Source organism: Lepidochelys kempii, chromosome 3 (assembly GCF_965140265.1).
Source record: "Lepidochelys kempii isolate rLepKem1 chromosome 3, rLepKem1.hap2, whole genome shotgun sequence".
Lineage (NCBI taxonomy): Eukaryota > Metazoa > Chordata > Testudines > Cheloniidae > Lepidochelys > Lepidochelys kempii.
The window spans coordinates 102,423,820-102,441,694 of record NC_133258.1 but is presented as its reverse complement, the minus strand read 5'-3'; the positions used below and the strand labels follow the sequence as shown (position 1 = coordinate 102,441,694).

Below are 17,875 nucleotides of genomic sequence, written 5' to 3'. Positions count from 1 at the left end.
GCGGCGTCCACTGACTCCCTTGACGCCTTTGAGGAGCAGTGGGCGCTGTCCTGGGTTCTCTGCTCGGTGTCCCCATCTGGTTCCCTTCGTTTGATGCTTTGACCACACTCCTGTCCCTGTTATTTCATTAGTTGTCCCCCCGTATTCATTTGGTTTCCAGGTCCCGTGGATCCCCCTCTTAGGCTGGGCGCGGGATCCTTTAGCACTTCCCAGATACCAATAAGATGAGGCCATGGGTTTGATCTGCAGGAGAGCTGAGCACTCACACCTGTAACTGAAGTCAATAAGAGCAGCACTTTGGACATATTAAGAGGTATAGAATACTTTGCAGGCTCAAAAATCCGTTTTGAATTGGGATCTCCCATGTCTCAGGAGGGTGCTCTAACCACTGTACATGTGATGGCCTGATACAGCACACCAACCACTTTAATTCTGGCATTTCCTAACTTTTGAATACCTGACTTTTCAAACTTAATAATGTTACGTTAATGTAGCCTTTTTGTGTGTAATTAGAGTTTTATGACTGTGGAGTGAATATATTACATAACATGATGGCAGATTTACAATTCAAATGCTGAGGCCAGCGTCTGTATTAAACATAAAATATTTATTGGGCAGTCATTAATTAGTTAATATTGATACATCTTTGTGAAAAAGTGAAATGTAACCCATGCCTGCTTGATGTGATGCTCTGTTTCCCCTCTAGTGACACCTCGACCATCTAGAGATTGATGAGTCTGCTACAGCCTTAAGTAAGAGGCACGTGGCTTTTAGCTTATGCAGCTGAGGCTCATACAGTAAGCTTCAGAGAGTTCCCAGGTTCAATCCCCCTGATCGGCATCTGTCAGCATTACACAATGTGCTGTATAAGTAGTGCTTCCCCTCCTTGCCATGAAATGATAACTGGGGAGCTAAAATGTAATATAATGAATGCAGCACTGTCATTTTGGGGGTCTACTCTAGGTTTCTGTATGAGCCGTGAGCAAGTTTTAGTAATGCTTCGATAAATCCCCCATCAGTACAAGCTTTCCCCTGTTAATCACAGCTAATGAATAAACTTAATGAACACAGAGGATTAATGAACTGAAAGGTCTATATTAAACTTCAGCCTGACTATTTGGAGGTGAAAAGGAGAGGGGAAGGAAAAGCTCAGGAAAAGATCCAATTATCCCATCAGACACAGGTGTCATTTTTTCATCTCTGGTTGAGATATTAAAAATGGACTGACCAAATTCCCCTTGAGCTCTCCGTAAAGATGAGCTACGCCACTCAGGCCAGTGGCTAAATGCTGCAATTAGGCCCAGTAATATTTCCCTGTACATTTACCTTTTTAAATAAATAATTGTAGGTATAAGCCAGTTTTTGCCTCACTTGCCTGCCAATTTTTGAGTTCAGAGTACTGTCTTATTGGCTTTCCAGCTCCTAAACCAAAGCATTTTCCTGCACACTCTGAACTTGTTTAAATGTGACATACTGTAGTAACAAAAGATACTGGAACAGATCAAGGCTCCTTCTAATCTGGCATCCTATCGCTGGGAGTGGCAAGTGTTGACTGCTTCAGAGGAAGATGTAAAATCCGATGATACACCTAACTCCAATCAATTTATTTGAGCATAAGCTTTCATGAGCTACAGCTCACTTCATCGGATGCATAAAGTGGAAAATGCAGTGAGGATGTTTTATACACACAGACCATGAAAAAATGGATGTTTATCACTTCAAAAGGTTTTCTCTCTCCCCACCCCACTCTCTTGCTGGTAATAGCTTATCTAAAGTGATTACTCTCCTTACAATGTGTATGATAATCAAGATGGGCCATTTCCAGCACAAATCCAGGGTTTAACAAGAACGTCTGAGGAACAGTGGGGAGGGGGGTAGGAAAAAACAAGGGAAAATAGGTTACCTTGCATAATGACTTAAGCACTCCCAGTCTCTATTCAAGCCAAAGTTAACTGTATCCAATTTGCAAATGAATTCCAATTCAGCAGTCTCTCGCTGGAGTCTGGTTTTGAAGTTTTTCTGTTGTAATATCGCAACTTTCATGTCTGTAATCACGTGACCAAAGAGACTGAACTGTTCTCTGACTAGTTTATGAATGTTATAGTTCTTGACATCTGATTTGTATCCATTTATTCTTTTACGTAGAGACTGTCCAGTTTGACCAATGTACATGGCAGAGGGGCATTGCTGGCACATGATGGCATATATCACATTGGTAGATGTGCAGGTGAACGAGCCTCTGATAGTGTGGCTGATGTGATTAGGCCCTCTGATGGTGTCCCCTGAATAGATATGTGGGCACAATTGGCAACGGGCTTTGTTTCAAGGCTTTGTTGCAAGGTTCCTCGGTTAGTGGTTCTGTTGTGTGGTATGTAGTTGCTGGTGAGTATTTGCTTCAGGTTGGGGGGCTGTCTGTAGGCAAGGACTGGCCTGTTTCCCAAGATTTGTGAGAGTGATGGGTCGTCCTTCAGGATAGGTTGTAGATCCTTGATGTATTGGAGAGGTTTTAGTTGGGGGCTGAAGGTGATGGCTAGTGGCGTTCTGTTATTTTCTTTGTTAGGCCTGTCCTGTAGTAGGTGACTTCTGGGTACTCTTCTGGCTCTGTCAATCTGTTTCTTCACTTCAGCAGGTGGGTATTGTAGTTGTAAGAACACTTGATAGAGATCCTGTAGGTGTTTGTCTCTGTCTGAGGGGTTGGAGCAAATGCGGTTGTATCATAGAGCTTGGCTGTAGACAATGGACCTTGTGGTGTGGTCAGGGTGAAAACTGGAGGCATGTAGGTAGGAATAGCGATCAGTAGGTTTCCGGTATAGGGTGGTGTTTATGTGACCATCACTTATTAGCACCATAGTGTCCAGGAAGTGGATCTCTTGTGTGGACTGGACCAGGCTGAGGTTGATGGTGGGATGGAAATTATTGAAATCATGGTGGAATAGTTATGGGTGAGGACAAAGTCAATACCATCTTGGCCACTATGGATGTAGAAGCCCTCTACACCAACATTCCACACAAAGATGGACTACAAACTGTCAGGAACACTATCCCTGATAATGTCACGGCAAACCTGGTGGCTGAACTTTGTGACTTTGTCCTCATCCATAACTATTTCACATTTGGGGACAATGTATACCTTCAACTCAGTGGCACTGCTATGGGTACCCACATGGCCCCACAGTATGCCAACATTTTTGTGGCTGACTTAGAACAACACTTCCTCAGCTCTCGTCCCCTAATGCCCCTACTCTACTTGCGCTATATTGATGACATCTTCATCATCTGGACCCATGGAAAAGAAGCCCTTGAGGAATTCCACCATGATTTCAACATAGCTCACGAAAGCTTATGCTCAAATAAATTGGTTAGTCTCTAAGGTGCCACAAGTACTCCTTTTCTTTTTACGAATACAGATTAACACGGCTGCTACTCTGAAACCTAACTGCAATGTATATTATTGGGGGAGGGGAATGTCTCCTGTCCCCAGCTGGTGATAATTTTGTACCCTGAAACACAAGGATACATAGCCCATATCATTGTATCCTCAGTAGTGAAGTCAATGTCTTTTGCATTGGAAACTTGATTCCTGAAAGCACAGTCTGGGAGCTAATAGAAGGAAAAAGAGAGATCCCAACATTTTAAACTGCAAATGTATTTGTAGTGGTTCAGTTAGTGCTTTAGAGCCCACTCAGGCCCGCTCCTCCTACTGACTGTGGATCTGGGCTGGCTTTACTGATCCTAAGCCTGGTCAGGATAGTTTGGCAAGGAGCACAGAGCTGCTGCTCAGCCACTCTGTGACTGGAATCTGCAGGGGCCCCGAAGGAGACAGGGAGCACATGAGCTCCTTGCCCCCTCCACTGATTCTGAATCTCCCTCTCTCCTGGCAGCCATTAACTCCCACTGATCCACCTGTGTGGGGCAGAAAGGCTGTGGCACCAAAATCAGGTGTTTGAGGTGAGGGGGCTTGGGAGGTAAAGGGTGCTGAGAGGTTCACCCTCTGCTACCTTTCCCTGGGGATATCTTTTGGGCCACTTCAGAACGGTCAGCCTGGTCCAGTGCCAGAGAAGGAGGCTGCTCAGCCCCTTGTTATCTCTCAGCCAGGGAGACCTCACTCATTATGCAGGGACACTGAAGGATGCACCACCTCCCTGCCAGCATCATTCCTCTGTGCTGCTCCACTGACATATATGACAAGAAGGGGAGGCTGAGTATGGGACTGTGAATTCAAGTGGGGGATGGGCAGTGATGCTGCTGCTTAGGGAGGGCATTCCCCCATTGGGATTCTATCAGTGCCCTGTGGGCATGAAGCACAGCTGTGGCCTCATTCTGGGGAGAAGGATCCTTTAGTTTTGTAAATGGGGGTTTAAAATGTACACCTGGAGGGCCAGACTCCTGTCTCAGGCTTCAGCTGGGTGTCACATGCCACTGAGAGTCGGATTTGGCCCAGTATGCTTTGCCCCTCATCTGCCTACCCACGTTTTCCTAGGCACAGCATGGTAGAATGCAGCAGTGATTGAACTGTGGCGGTTGCCCACTACCCTGCCATAACATTTGTTTTCAATAGTTAATCTATTTGGATTTGACTAAAATCACCAGGAATGCAGGCAGAGATAAACCAGTGGGCAAATGATCAACTGATCAAATCCAGAAAACAGCCCGTGCTATGGTCACTAAGGATAAATCCTCAAGAAGTATAACAAGGAATTCTTTGTATTATACTGGGTTTTACCATCAACAACCCCATTATGCTCACAACAGGCACACCCCATGCCATGCACCCTTGAAAAGGAAAAGCTCCAGCCGTGGGTCATATTTTTATATTTATTATAGAGTGTTTATTTTCATAAGGGCTTTTTCTTCTCTTTTTCTCATTTTCATCCCTGCCTCCTGCTTCTTATCCATTTGTAATCACAGTACCACATGTACTTACACAGGTAACATGAGCTGATAACAGCTTGCCCTTTGGATTACCAATATCAGTGCCTGCATGCAGCCTCTCACATTTGGTGAACTCCAGCATTTAAAGGTTGTAACATTATTTGGCTTTATTATTTGAATCTAATAGAGCAGCTTGTGATCAATAAAGGTATGCTTTTATCATACTTGCCAGTCTTTTATTCATAAATATGCAGATTTTCTGCCTTCTAGCCACACTGCTTGTGATTTTAATATTCATGGAGAAAATAGAGTGATTCCACCCTACCTTTAAGCTGCTTGTTTATGTCTACTGTGATAAAATGCATCTTTATTGAAGTGGTACATGGATTATACTGACATCACAAAACATATTGCTTCTGTGTCTTTAAACATTTTGGAAGCGCTGTATTGTATTAGTCATATATGGAATGAGGTCACTTCCTTTACACAAGGGCCTGATTCTCATTTACAGAAAGGGGCCTTACAATGTTTCAGTAGTTTAAATGGGCCTTAATGTGGGAGTAAATTATATTTGCATTTCCTATTAAACATCTCATTGCAAACTATGATCAGATATGCTGTAGTGCAACATATTAATCCATGAACAAATACTGAACGGCTTAGATGACAACACGTGACACTGAACTAATGTAAGTTATATAATTACCCTCCAATCATTTACTATTTAGAGTAACTTCCTTGGCTAATAGCTGAACCAGAGACATCACATGACCTTTATTCTCCATATAGGAGGGACCATACCCAATAGGGCTTGCTCAAAAAATAAATTAATATAATTGTTGTTGTTATTTTGCCTAATACGTTTGAAAGGCACTTGAATGGTCAAAATCTGAAAAGTTTATGACCTTCCGGTAGAAAGAGCAAATGTGATTGTTTTAATCTGACTTGGCAGCCATAACGAATGCACTGAATGTCAAGATTCTAGTTCAGTGGGAACCTGAAAAGTGATTGTGTCACTTAGTCATCTGTTGAAAGCTTCTATAATATACGGACACACATGATATAATGATCGCTAAATGTGATACTATATACATATGCTACTCTCCCATGTCAATCCATGATCAAGTGATGCTCACTTTCCTGGAACTTCTACTCCATCCTCTTTCTTGGAACTACCACCTCCACCAACTCTGCTCAGGAACAACAACTGTGTGCAGTGAGCCCTGCATGGATGTGTTAACGGTCAGAAGGTGATGACTAGTTACATCTGTCTGGACTTGCTCAAAGTCATAACTGGCAAAACAAACCTCCCTGCGTGCTCCAGGCTGTTCTTCTGTTGATGAATCACAGCACCAACTGGAGTATTTGCAAGCAAGTTTCTACAAGCATGGTTCCCGATCCACTATTAGAGCTAGAGGACGCAAGATATTTTCCCCTCTTTAACAATCATTACTATTGAGGTTACTCTAGGTAGGGCTCCAGCCTAGAGGAATTGTTTACATTATCTCACTATTATTTTCATACAAGAAGGCAACAGTACAAAGAAATAATTTGATTGAAAGAACTAACCCAGTACTTCTGGTTCTACTGAGAAGCTTCACTTCTATTGTTTACTTCTTTCACAACAAAAGGCTTTGTAAAACCCAGTTAATAATGATTATAAAGTGCAGCGATGGCCATGTGCTGTATTTGTGCAATGTTAGATTTTTTTTCATGTTTTCCCATGCTCTGTTTCTCTGTCTTCAGAAAACACAGGCCATCTTTTGCCTAAATGATATAAAGTGGACTTTTCAAAAGTGCCTATGTGACTTAGGATCATGAGGCTCATTGAAAGTCAATTGGACATTTAAGTGCTTTTGAAAATGTTACCTGTATAGATGGCTGAGGAAGGATCTTGCACTATGCTGGGACTTGGGATACAAATGTTCAGTTCCTGGATCAGTCACAGACTTCTTGTGTGACCTTGGGCAAATAATTTAGTCTCTCTGTGGCTCCCCATCTGTGAAACTGGGATAATAATACTTCCTTTCTCCTACACATTGTCTGTCTTGTCTATGTCAGTTGTAAATGCTTTGCAGCAGTGACAATTGTTATGTGGTTGTACCATACCTAGCATAATAGAGCCAAATCTTGGCTGGTGCCACTAGGTGTTGCGGGAATATAAATAAATAATGCTGATGGGATGTGACTTGTAGAATAATATACAGTACATCTGTAATTCTGTTTTCTAGTTATCCTGTGACTCTGGCCTGGTTTACACCTAAAACTTAGGTCAACCTATCTAAGTCACTCAGGGCTGTCAAAAATTTCATGCCCTGTGTGACATAGTTAGGTCAACCCTAAGCCCCCCAATGTAGACACCACAAGGTTGTCAACCAGATTCTGTCAACCTAGCTACCACTTCTAGGGGGGTGGATTACCTACATTGATGGAAAAACCCCTTTTGTCAACTTAGGAAGTGTCTACTACACTACAGAAGTATAGCGGCATAGCTGTAATGGCGTTATAGCAGTGCTGCTATATGCAGTGGTTCTCAACCTCTTTACCATCGTGGGCCGCATATACAGCTCTCTATGTGTGTTATGTTGGCTGCATCCATACAACATATATACTACCTATATGGCCCTGAGGATGTCACATGGGCCGCAGCTGTGCGCTGATTGGGCCACAAGCGGCCCACCGATTGAGAACGACTGCATAGCGTAGCCTGTGACTGCACTTCTGTACCTATTTAGCCAAATTCATCCCTATTGTAACTCTACTGACTTCGATGAATTTGGCCTATTTGCCTGGACAGTAGTTCCACTGGAGAACAAAACAGAGAAGCAGGTCCTGTAGTTCATTACTGCTAAAGATCTGAGTGTGTTGGAACTAAAGGGGAAAAAACCAAATGGGAGGTGCTGAATAGTTTACTGTGAAGTGTGGCAGGGAATTGAACTGATTCTTTTTGGGAGGCTCTTGTAAATGTAAATATTGCTTGTGCTTCCCATCCCTACTAATGCATTCAGAAGACTAAGGGCTTTGATGTCCCCATCTCTTGGGTCACTCTCTTTTTTTCTCTTCACATTAAACCTCTCATTTGTAATTATTATGATTATTACTGTGGTGCACAGGAGCCCTAGTCATAAACCAAGACCCCATTATTCTAGGCACCTCTTTCTCTTCCATGGATTTCCCACCCTAGGGATCTGTCATTAAAAAATAAATAAATAACCCCTTAAAAATTGACAGAGTCCATTCATTCAGTCTGTTAGGTAACTAATTTGTGCTATTGAAGAAGCTTTTTGTTTCCACATCTGAGACTGCGCTGCCTGCACATCCCATCAGGGTAACTCCACTGGGACACAACAGCGTTTCTCTTTCCAGTGACGGTGAGGCGTTCTCACACAGGTTTCCCGCTCCCACCCGCCCAGGGCAGTGTCTGTCTGTCTTCATATCTGTATCACAATTCCTGGCACGTCCGTTAGGTGTGGAAGGGATACAAACAGGGCCCTCATTGTGCGAGTTCTCTTTCTCTTCTCACCGTAGTAAGATTCTTGCCCCATTTTATGCAAATATTATAATAAAATGACAATTAATATAGATCTATAAATTATAACAGTATATAGAATTATATACAACTATAAATGATACTAAAACATTGTGTGGCCAGCCTGCCAAGCAGCTCCAGCAATAGACGCTCCTGAGCTGTCTGCTCAGAGCAGGACTCTGTCAAGGTGACCGGGACAGTGTTGGGGAGGGGCACGGTCACAGCCATTCCCCACACAACCAGGTATTTATCCAGCTTCTATGACAGATTTAGATTTTGCAGATTCCAAGTGTGCTTTCTTTCTTCTTTTTCCTCTCTCTTCCCCCTCCAAGTAAGGTGCTAGCCTTTACTGTTGTAAAGAAAACCTCCCAAACACAAACCAAATGTAGCCAATGCAGAGAATCTGCAGACAACTTCAGATAGATGTGAACTCTGCCTTTCATCTTAATGGAATATAAACACTTACGCCAATGGCAGAGGCTTTAATAGCCACTTCTGAATAATGTAGGTCTGCCACTGTGCACCTATGCTGCACAATTACCACAGTTGTGTGCAGATGGGTGACTGTATGTGCAAAGGGCCAAAACAAACATTTATGAACTTCACTAAGGCCATATTCTACACTTGATCTTTGTGTGAACTCTAGTCAACGGTTGTGGATCGAGGGTAATTTATGGCCCTAATTTGGGCTTCTTGTCCGCATACCGTAACTAACATTATGATTTAGCCTCCTTGACTTTCCTAATTTAAAAACACCTTAGTAGATTCATGAAAATCACCTGATGTGTAGTATAGACCAGGGCATTTTACTGCACAAGAAAGCAAATGTAACTAACAGCTTGGTATGATCTTGCACACCTCTGCACGTCACTATGCCATGCACCTGGATTCTGATCCACAGTCTAGTATATATTGCAGTACCGTGTCTCTCCTGCATAGGCAATACCAATTGAGACAGATGAACTAGTTATTTTGTGATACAGATAAATATCCTGAGAATTAGACTAATAATCCTAACTCACATTTGAGCTAAAGGTGTTTTAGGGAAGAGATTGGTTGTTTGTATTCAAGATCTGAGCCCAGGAATTTAAACATTGTGTATGAAGTTAACCACCACACCTTTCCCTAGCTGTTTTGTACATGTATATTTGGACATAATTTAGATTAATTTGCCATAAATATGCTGTCAGTTGTCTTACATGACAAGGCAAGTGAATAATTGGGAGTATAGTTGAAATACAAACTCCTAACTGGCTTTGTTGTGACCTGCCTGGTGAATCACAATTTATTATAATTATCCTATGAAAAAAACAGAAGAAATGTGTTCTTGTTACAATGGAACAATTCTCCTGGAGCTACACTGGTGTGAATGAGAACTGAGTTTGGCCATATATTTTCAAGGGCTGTTCTTGTAACATTTCAGTAGCTCCCTGCCCCACTAACCCCACATCTACTTTGACACTTGTTTCAAATGTGCTTTGTGAGTAAAGTAGTGGGTAGCTTCAACCTTCCTTTGTTGCTCCTTCAGTCACTCAGCAGCAGGCTCTGTGGTCTCCTTGTACCATTGCTATAACTCTAAGACATGGTTATGCAGACTGTGTGGGTTGGAGGGCAGGGCAGGGCAAGTCTCCTTACCCCCAACCTTGTAGCAAGTTTTGGCCAGTCATGTGATTAGCTTGTAAATAGTGCATAGGAAATGTTTATTTTAGAAAACCTCTTTTTGGTGCAACATAAAACAATAATTTAATGGAAACTTTCTGCGAATGTTCAGGTTTGTAAAATCTTTTCAGAAATCTCACTGTTGGGCCTAAACTAACTCAGTGATCCTGCCCGTGTGCATACTTCTTAATTTCTTTGTCCCTTTGCAATTATTAATTATTAAGGAGCCCGATCCAACTCTCATGGAGGTCAATAGTATCTGTACAGTGACATTAAAGAGAGCTGGCTCAGGCCCTAAGTCTGTGTATATAAAATGTAACTCTGTAAAGTATTTTGGGATACATTTTTTAATGAAATTCTAGACTCTAATGCATAGAATGCTAGATGCTATGGAATCTATTAATAAAGTAATGTTATGCTGGAAGGTTTTAATGGTTACCATCAAGCACATCTTTGATCTATAGACAATCATAGACCTCATTAATGTGGATGACACTTCTTTCAGGCTAATGGGAAGGAAAAAATAAATCTCTTCATAGAGCGAGAAAATGAGAGACAATAGACACTACCATCCAAGGTAACTGGCCTCACACAGCAAAGCCTGAGCAAGTCATGTGGTCTGAGAGGTTTTCCTAGGACTTATTGAAAATGTAGAAACTAGGGAGTTGTTTCGAAAGCTGTGTGAGAGAGTAGGAGAAAGCCACCAAAAAGTCAGCAGACAGCAAGAGAAGCATCTGTGAAAGTGGCCCTGAGCGGGAGGTCCTTGGGACACAGGGCTGGCTGGAAAGACAGGCTTGTAAATTGTGAGCAAGGAAACTGCCTGCTGTTGCTTGTTTCTACTCTGTTCAGGAAAACAGGGCTTTGTGTACATTCTTTGTAAATAAACAGGATCTTACCAAAGAAATGCCTGCCTTGTATAATCAATGTCTCCCCACTAATGGAAACAGCCCTTTGAAGCCCTGAATATTGGCTAATATTGAAGCCTGAGCCAAAAGGGCAACACTAATAATTAATGTATTTTACTGCCATGGGGCTCGATCCTTCAAGGATTCCTAGGAGGAGCTGTGCTATCTCAACTCTCAATGAAGACAATTAAAGTTTAGGTGCTCAGCACCTCCCAGGATGGAGTCTGTAGCTTCTGATCTTTAAGGATCTAAAAGAGCATAACAAACTATGGTGTTTATATAAAAAAAAATGTTTACATTCTCTCAGAAACAGTGCATAAGATGTGAAAGTTAAGGAAAGAATAAGTCAAACTTCCCTCAAAAATGACAGGTTTCAGAGTAACAGCCGTGTTAGTCTGTATCCACAAAAAGAAAAGGAGTACTTGTGGCACCTTAGAGACTAACCAATTTATTTCAGCATAAGCTTTTGTAAGCTACAGCTCACTTCATCGGATGCATTCAGTGGAAACTACAGTGGGGAGATTTATGTACACAGAGAACATGAAACAATGGGTTTTACTTTACAGACTGTAACAAGAGTGATCAGGTAAGGTGAGCTATTACCAGCAGGAGAGCGGTGGTAGGCAGGGGGAACCTTTTGTAGTGACAATCAAGGTGGGCCATTTCCAGCAGTTGACAGTATGGGGGAGGGGCGGGAAATAAACCAGGGAAATAGTTTTACTTTGTGTAATGACAGATCCACTCCCAGTCTTTATTCAAGCCTAAGTTAATTGTATCCAGTTTGCAAATTAATTCCAATTCAGCAGTCTCTCGTTGGAGTCTGTTTTGAAGTTTTTTTGTTGAAGAATTGCCACTTTTAGGTCTGTAATCGAGTGGCCAAACTGGACAGTCTCTACGTAAAAGAATAAATGGACACAAATCAGACGTCAAGCATTATAACATTCAAAACATTAGCAGAGGTGCTGTAGGGAACAAGGTACACAAGGCTGCTACCATTGCAATGCTGTGACTGCTTTAATCCAGTGACATCAAGTTACTGAACTGTTGATTTCTGCAGAATTAGGGCAAAAGTCTCACCAATCAATAGCTTCTGTAGACTTGTGTTACCGTACAACATGCTTGGAAGAAAAAGTACATAGTCCTTACTTGAGAAGTCGATTCTATGATCATTAAATTAGTAACTGCCACCATTGTATGAATGTTGGCTTCAAAGGCTTCAATTTTAATGATAAATGCCAATAAAATGATTTCACCATACACACAAACCGGTGGAACAATATTTTCATACAACAATAATTGAAAATTAGAGAAGCAAGTAAGGAAAATGCTGCTCGAGAACTTAATAGAGTTTGATTTAAGGCTACCTACTTTGTATATTTTGACACATGATGTTGATAATTTGTTTTAAGAGTTATAAAGCTTTAACTTTTTAAATCTCAGCATCTACTGCCATTAGATAATTATCTGATCCCCCCAGTCTGACACCCTCAGATTTTTTTGCAACTGTGAACATTTATATCAAAATTGAACACTACTTAAAAATAAATCATCAATATTAGCTGTCAAAATTAAAAAATAAAAATAAAATGTTGCCAAGCCAAATTATATGGATAGACAGCAGAATTCCTTACATTTTTCTTCCCCAAATAATACATTTTATTGTAATTTTCATCCTTTCTTCCCCCCTGCTCTCACCCCATTTTCTTTTGCCTTTGTTATGACTGATGTACCAGCTTAGATTCATAGGGATAAATTGTGGCTTTGCTACAAGCCCTGTCTATGAGTAGCCTAGGAAGCAAATTGTGACTCAATCCCAATCTGCCTCCTGGTTTCTCTCTGCTCTGTGGTGTGTGGGAAGAACGTACCCTGTACCAAGCATATATTTTCCACTACTTATGTTACCTGGCATGCTGGCTTAGCTGCAGGGCCCCTGACATGAAGTGAGGATGGAGCCAAAGGCTCTGTCCACTCCCCATTTCCACCCACCCACTCACCCAGCAACTCCATGGGTGCTGCTTCCTTTTATCTCTCACCCCATGCTGCTACCCACAATGTGGGTAGTGAGTGCAGGGGAGCTAAGAGTCTCTTTGGTCCCCCTTCTCCTCCCCTTGGACATACAGGACAGGCCATGGTCTGGCCAATAATTTCTTCTCTTTGTGACTTGAATTTTTTCTAACTCTTATGTTGTGGACTCATCATTAATTAACAACATGTTCTGGTAGTTAGGTGGATATGCTCAAGTTATGTTAACAAATACACAATGCTAGGCTTGGATTGCCAGAAATCTATGGATGAGGTGGAACATCCCTTTGGCTTTGGGCCTGTAGACTCACCTCCGTACACAGTAGATCTGTCTAGTATCTTATTGCATTGCCACTCAATGCTTCCATCATGGTAGGTTGTAGAGTCTTTGCCAGTGTCATCTGAACAGCCTGTTACACTTGTGAAAAAAGTGGGCAGTGTTGCTACCTGTCAATTGCTTTGTGGTATTATTGATCAAGGATTATAGTGCCCATTTTTTCCACAACTTCCGTCCACTGCTCCCACAATTCACTCAGTAGAATTAGCAAGAGTCATGCTGTGTCACACACCGATATTACATGCTTTGAATTCCTCACCTCCTGACATAACCTGGAGCTTTGCTTTTTAATAGCAAGCCCAGCATTATTGCCAGCTGACCAGAAAATGCATGTCAGTATTAATATTAGCAATAGTACTTTGTACTTATCTATAGAGTGTTTGTCTTGAAACACTTGAGGAGCTAAAAGTAAAAGCTAATTCTTTTAGTGACATGCATGGAAGATCTTCTTTAAGAGATAAATTGTGCTTTTAAGCATAGTAGCTGCAGGGTATGAGTGAGATGGGAACATGCAAAGTAGTTGCTGACGAGGGGTAGCCTGAGGCATTCTGCTTGTGTAGGACAGAGAGAGATGAGGTGGGTGAAGTGCTGCCGCTGGGAGTGGTGCGGGGAGCGCCAGGAGCTGGGAGTCCTGGTGCCGCAGATCAGGTCTGACGACAACACCATGGTCACCCCGAGTGCCAGGGGCACGATGGAGAGGACCCTGAAGGCCATCCACTCACTGTACATGGAAACCCTGAAGCATAAATTGGACCAGGATAAAGCCTTCGAACTGACAAGCAAGTGGGACGCCAGCAACCGCTTCCTTGCCGGGGGCGGCTTCACCCGTTTCGCTGACTGGCGGTTCATCCACCGCGCCCGGCTCAACTGCGTCCCGCTCAATGGAGCCGTCCGCCACGGGAACCGAGACAAGCGTTGCAGGAAGTGTGGCTACTCCAACGAGACCCTGCCCCACGTCCTGTGCAGCTGCAAGCCCCACTCCAGAGCCTAGCAGCTGCGCCACAATGCCGTCCAGAACCGCCTGGTGAAAGCCATCGCACCGCGCCTGGGGGAGGTCGCCGTGAACTGCGCCATCCCCGGTACTGACAGCCAGTTGCGACCTGACGTGGTAGTCACCGACGAGGCCGAGAAAAAGATCATCCTCATCGACATCACGGTCTCCTTTGAGAACAGGACCCCGGCCTTCCACGAAGCCTGAGCTCGTAAGATGGAAAAATACACCCCCCTGGCCGATACCCTGAGAGTGAAGGGCTATGAGGTGCAGATGGATGCCCTGATTGTAGGAGCCCTGGGCGCTTGGAACCCCTGCAACGAGCGTGTGCTGAGGACCTGTGGGATCGGTCGACGCTACGCACGGCTCATGTGGCGCCTCATGGTCTCGGACACCATCCGATGGTCCAGGGACATCTACATCGAACATATCACCAGCCACCGACAGAACCAGGAGGTGTGAGCCAGTACGACATCGTGCATCGACTACGAGAAAGGGACCGAGAGACTTTTTCCATTGGACCATATGAACTGGAACCATAAACTCACTGAACATTAAATCCCACCAAATGAGGATAAATCTACCCTCATCATCGTATCCACTCATTATACTCCACACCTGAACATAGCCATTATATGAACAACATACCCCGATATCTCAATGTCTGTACTTTGACCCGTTAACCTTTTACCCCCAATCGGGGAGATTGCAGATTATGTATTCCTTACACCACCTGATCCTAAACCGAACTTCGCACCCGTTGATAATCTGTACCTTTTTCCCTGATAAGCAGAAACTTCTATGCTTAAACTCTGTACCGTTTTCTTTTTATTTTAAAATCATCTTAATAAAATTATTAAATCTTTTATTGGACCAACTTCTATTGGTGGAAGCTTTCAACCTACGCAGAGCTCTTCTTCAGGTCTGGGAAAGGTATCCAGAGTGTCACAGCTAAATACAAGGTGGGACAGATTGTTAATCATAAAGGGTAAGCACATGTTGCAGGTTTCAGAGTAGCAGCCATGTTAGTCTGTATCTGCAAAAAGAAAAGGAGTACTTGTGGCACCTTAGAGACTAACAAATTTATTTGAGCATAAGCTTTCATGAGTATTTTCCACTGCATGCATCTGATGAAGTGAGCTATAGCTCACGAAGGCTTATGCTTAAATAAATTATTTAGTCTCTAAGGTGCCACAAGTCCTCCTTCACGTGTTGCAGGAGACCATTTAAAATGAAGTGGGCAATTAACACCTCTACAGTCACAGGACAAAGGAGAGTTTAGAGGCACGCAGAATGCCTCTGCGTCCTGGAAGTAGCATACTAACCATCTGTAAAAGGATGCAGTATGTGCTTCCCATCCATTAACTGAAAGGAAGAAGGTTTGACCATCCCCACTGTCATCCAGCTACCCCCACTTTGGGGTGTAACGTTAGCAGCGGCATCAGTAACCTGACTGCCCTGCGCTATGTGAGGGTAAAAGGTGTCTTCTACACTCTTCAACTCCGTTCTCCAGCAGAGGAACAGCTGCAATATGACCTAACTGGATAAAGACTTGGGGTGAAATCCTGGTCCCATTGAAGTCAATGACAAAACTCCTAATGACTTCAAGGAGGCCAGGATTTCACCTTTGTTTCTCTATGTGAAAAAAAATGTGGGTTGCAACAGGATTGCTGAAAATGTCCCCAGACATGTGCTCTGATGCCAAACAAACCCTTCAGTTTATATAGTAACAAGAACCATTTGCACTACGTTCATCACAAAACAATTTTGAGCATTACAAACAGATTTTACTCAAATGAAGATGATTATAAAGCATGTGGATTTATATTTATATAAAGCATGTGGATTTATTTATGATTATAAAGCATGTGGATTATAAAGCATGTGGAGGGCTGTGAAGTGTTAAAGTACATAAAAACATTAGAACAGAGAGAATGGTTCATAAATAGTAATGTATTTGACTAATTTGTTTTCTTTCGGCTTGCAGAACATCCTCAGCAATTTGCATTTTCCTGAAATGTACTTGTTATTTGTACATATTAGAATTGATTTAGTTGATTGAATTTTGTATATTAGGGATCGATCATGCAGAATTGTAAACTGCACTACTTAGTTGTGAGTGGTCAGATTAGTCACAGATTTTCTTCCCTGACTGGGGGATAGAAGCATTTCAAGGGCAAAGTGTGCATGTTTAAAACTTGGTATCCATGATTATGTGCATGTAAATTGCTTTTGCACAAACATTTGGGCCTATACAACTCAATTGCTAGAATGTTCATGGAAAACAAACACAAAAGTAAACCTCCATGGCAAAGCACTGTGTGCACGCACATCTCCTTTACATAGGCTGCACCAATTCTGAGAGCAAAATGGCTGCTGTCCACATACAGTCAAGAATCAGAGGGGTAGCCGTTTTACTCTGTATCCACAAAAAAAACGAGGAGTCTGGTGGTACCTTAAAGACTAACAGATTTATTTGGGCATAAGCTTTCATGGGTAAAAAACCCACTTCTTTAGATGCATGGAATGAAAAATACAGATGCAGGCATTATTATACTGACACATGAAGAGAAGGAGGTTACCTTACAAGTGGAGAACCAGTGCTGATAGGGCCAATTCAGTCAGGATGGATGTGGTCCGCTCCCAATAATTGATGAGGAGGGTGTCAATACCAAGAAAGGGAAAATTGCTTTTATAGTGATCCAGCCACTCCCAGTCCATATTCAAGCCCAAATTAATGGTGTTAAATTTGCAAATGAATTGTAGTTTATGTGACCATCACTTATTTAATAAACACAACCCTATACTGGAAACCTACTAACTGCTATACTTAGCTACATGCCTCCAGCTTCCATCCAGAACACATCACACGATCCCTTGTCTACAGCCAAGCCCTAAAATACAATCAGATTTGCTCCAATCCCTCAGACAGAGACAAACACTTATAAGATCTCTATCAAGCATTCTTAAAACTACAATACCCACCTGGGGAAGTGAGGAAACAGATTGACAGAGTGAGACGGGTACGCAGAAGTCACCTACTACAGGACAGGCCCAACAAGGAAACTAACAGAACACCACTGGCCATCAGCTACAGCCCCCAGCTAAAACCTCTCCAGCACATCATCAATGATCTACAACGTATCCTGGAAAACAATCCCTAACTCTCACAGACCTTGGGAGGCAGGCCAGTCCCCGCTTACAGACAGCCCCCATCCTGAAGCAAATACGAGAAACTACACACCACACCACAGAAACACTAACCCAGAAACCAATCCCTGTAACAAACCCCGTTGCTTACTCTGTCCCCATATCTACTCTAGTGACACCATCATTGGATTCAACCACATCAGCCACACCATCAGAGGCTCGTTCACCTGCACATCTACCAATGTGATATATGCCATCATGTGCCAGCAACGCCCCTCTGCCATGTACATTGGCCAAACTGGACAGTCTCTACATAAAAGAATGAATGGACACAAATCAGGCATCAGGAATGGTAACATACAAAAGCCAGTAGGAGAACACTTCAATCTCCCTGGACATTCTATAGCATA

General features: G+C 42.7%; 1 protein-coding gene across 3 annotated transcripts in view; it reads right to left on the bottom strand.

Annotated features, from left to right (window-relative positions):
- LOC140909032 (uncharacterized) overlaps positions 1-17,875 on the bottom strand; it is a 116,926-nt gene that overhangs the window by 63,253 nt on the left and 35,798 nt on the right. The window contains exon 2 of one of the 3 annotated variants that reach the window (XM_073337359.1): positions 12,300-14,800. The exons of the other annotated variants lie outside the window; for them this stretch is intronic. Within the exon in view, the coding sequence (XP_073193460.1) occupies positions 14,043-14,800 (758 nt within the window). The 3' untranslated portion in view covers positions 12,300-14,042. Of the gene's footprint in view, positions 1-12,299; positions 14,801-17,875 lie in introns of those variants that run through there. 3 annotated transcript variants of the gene reach the window in all.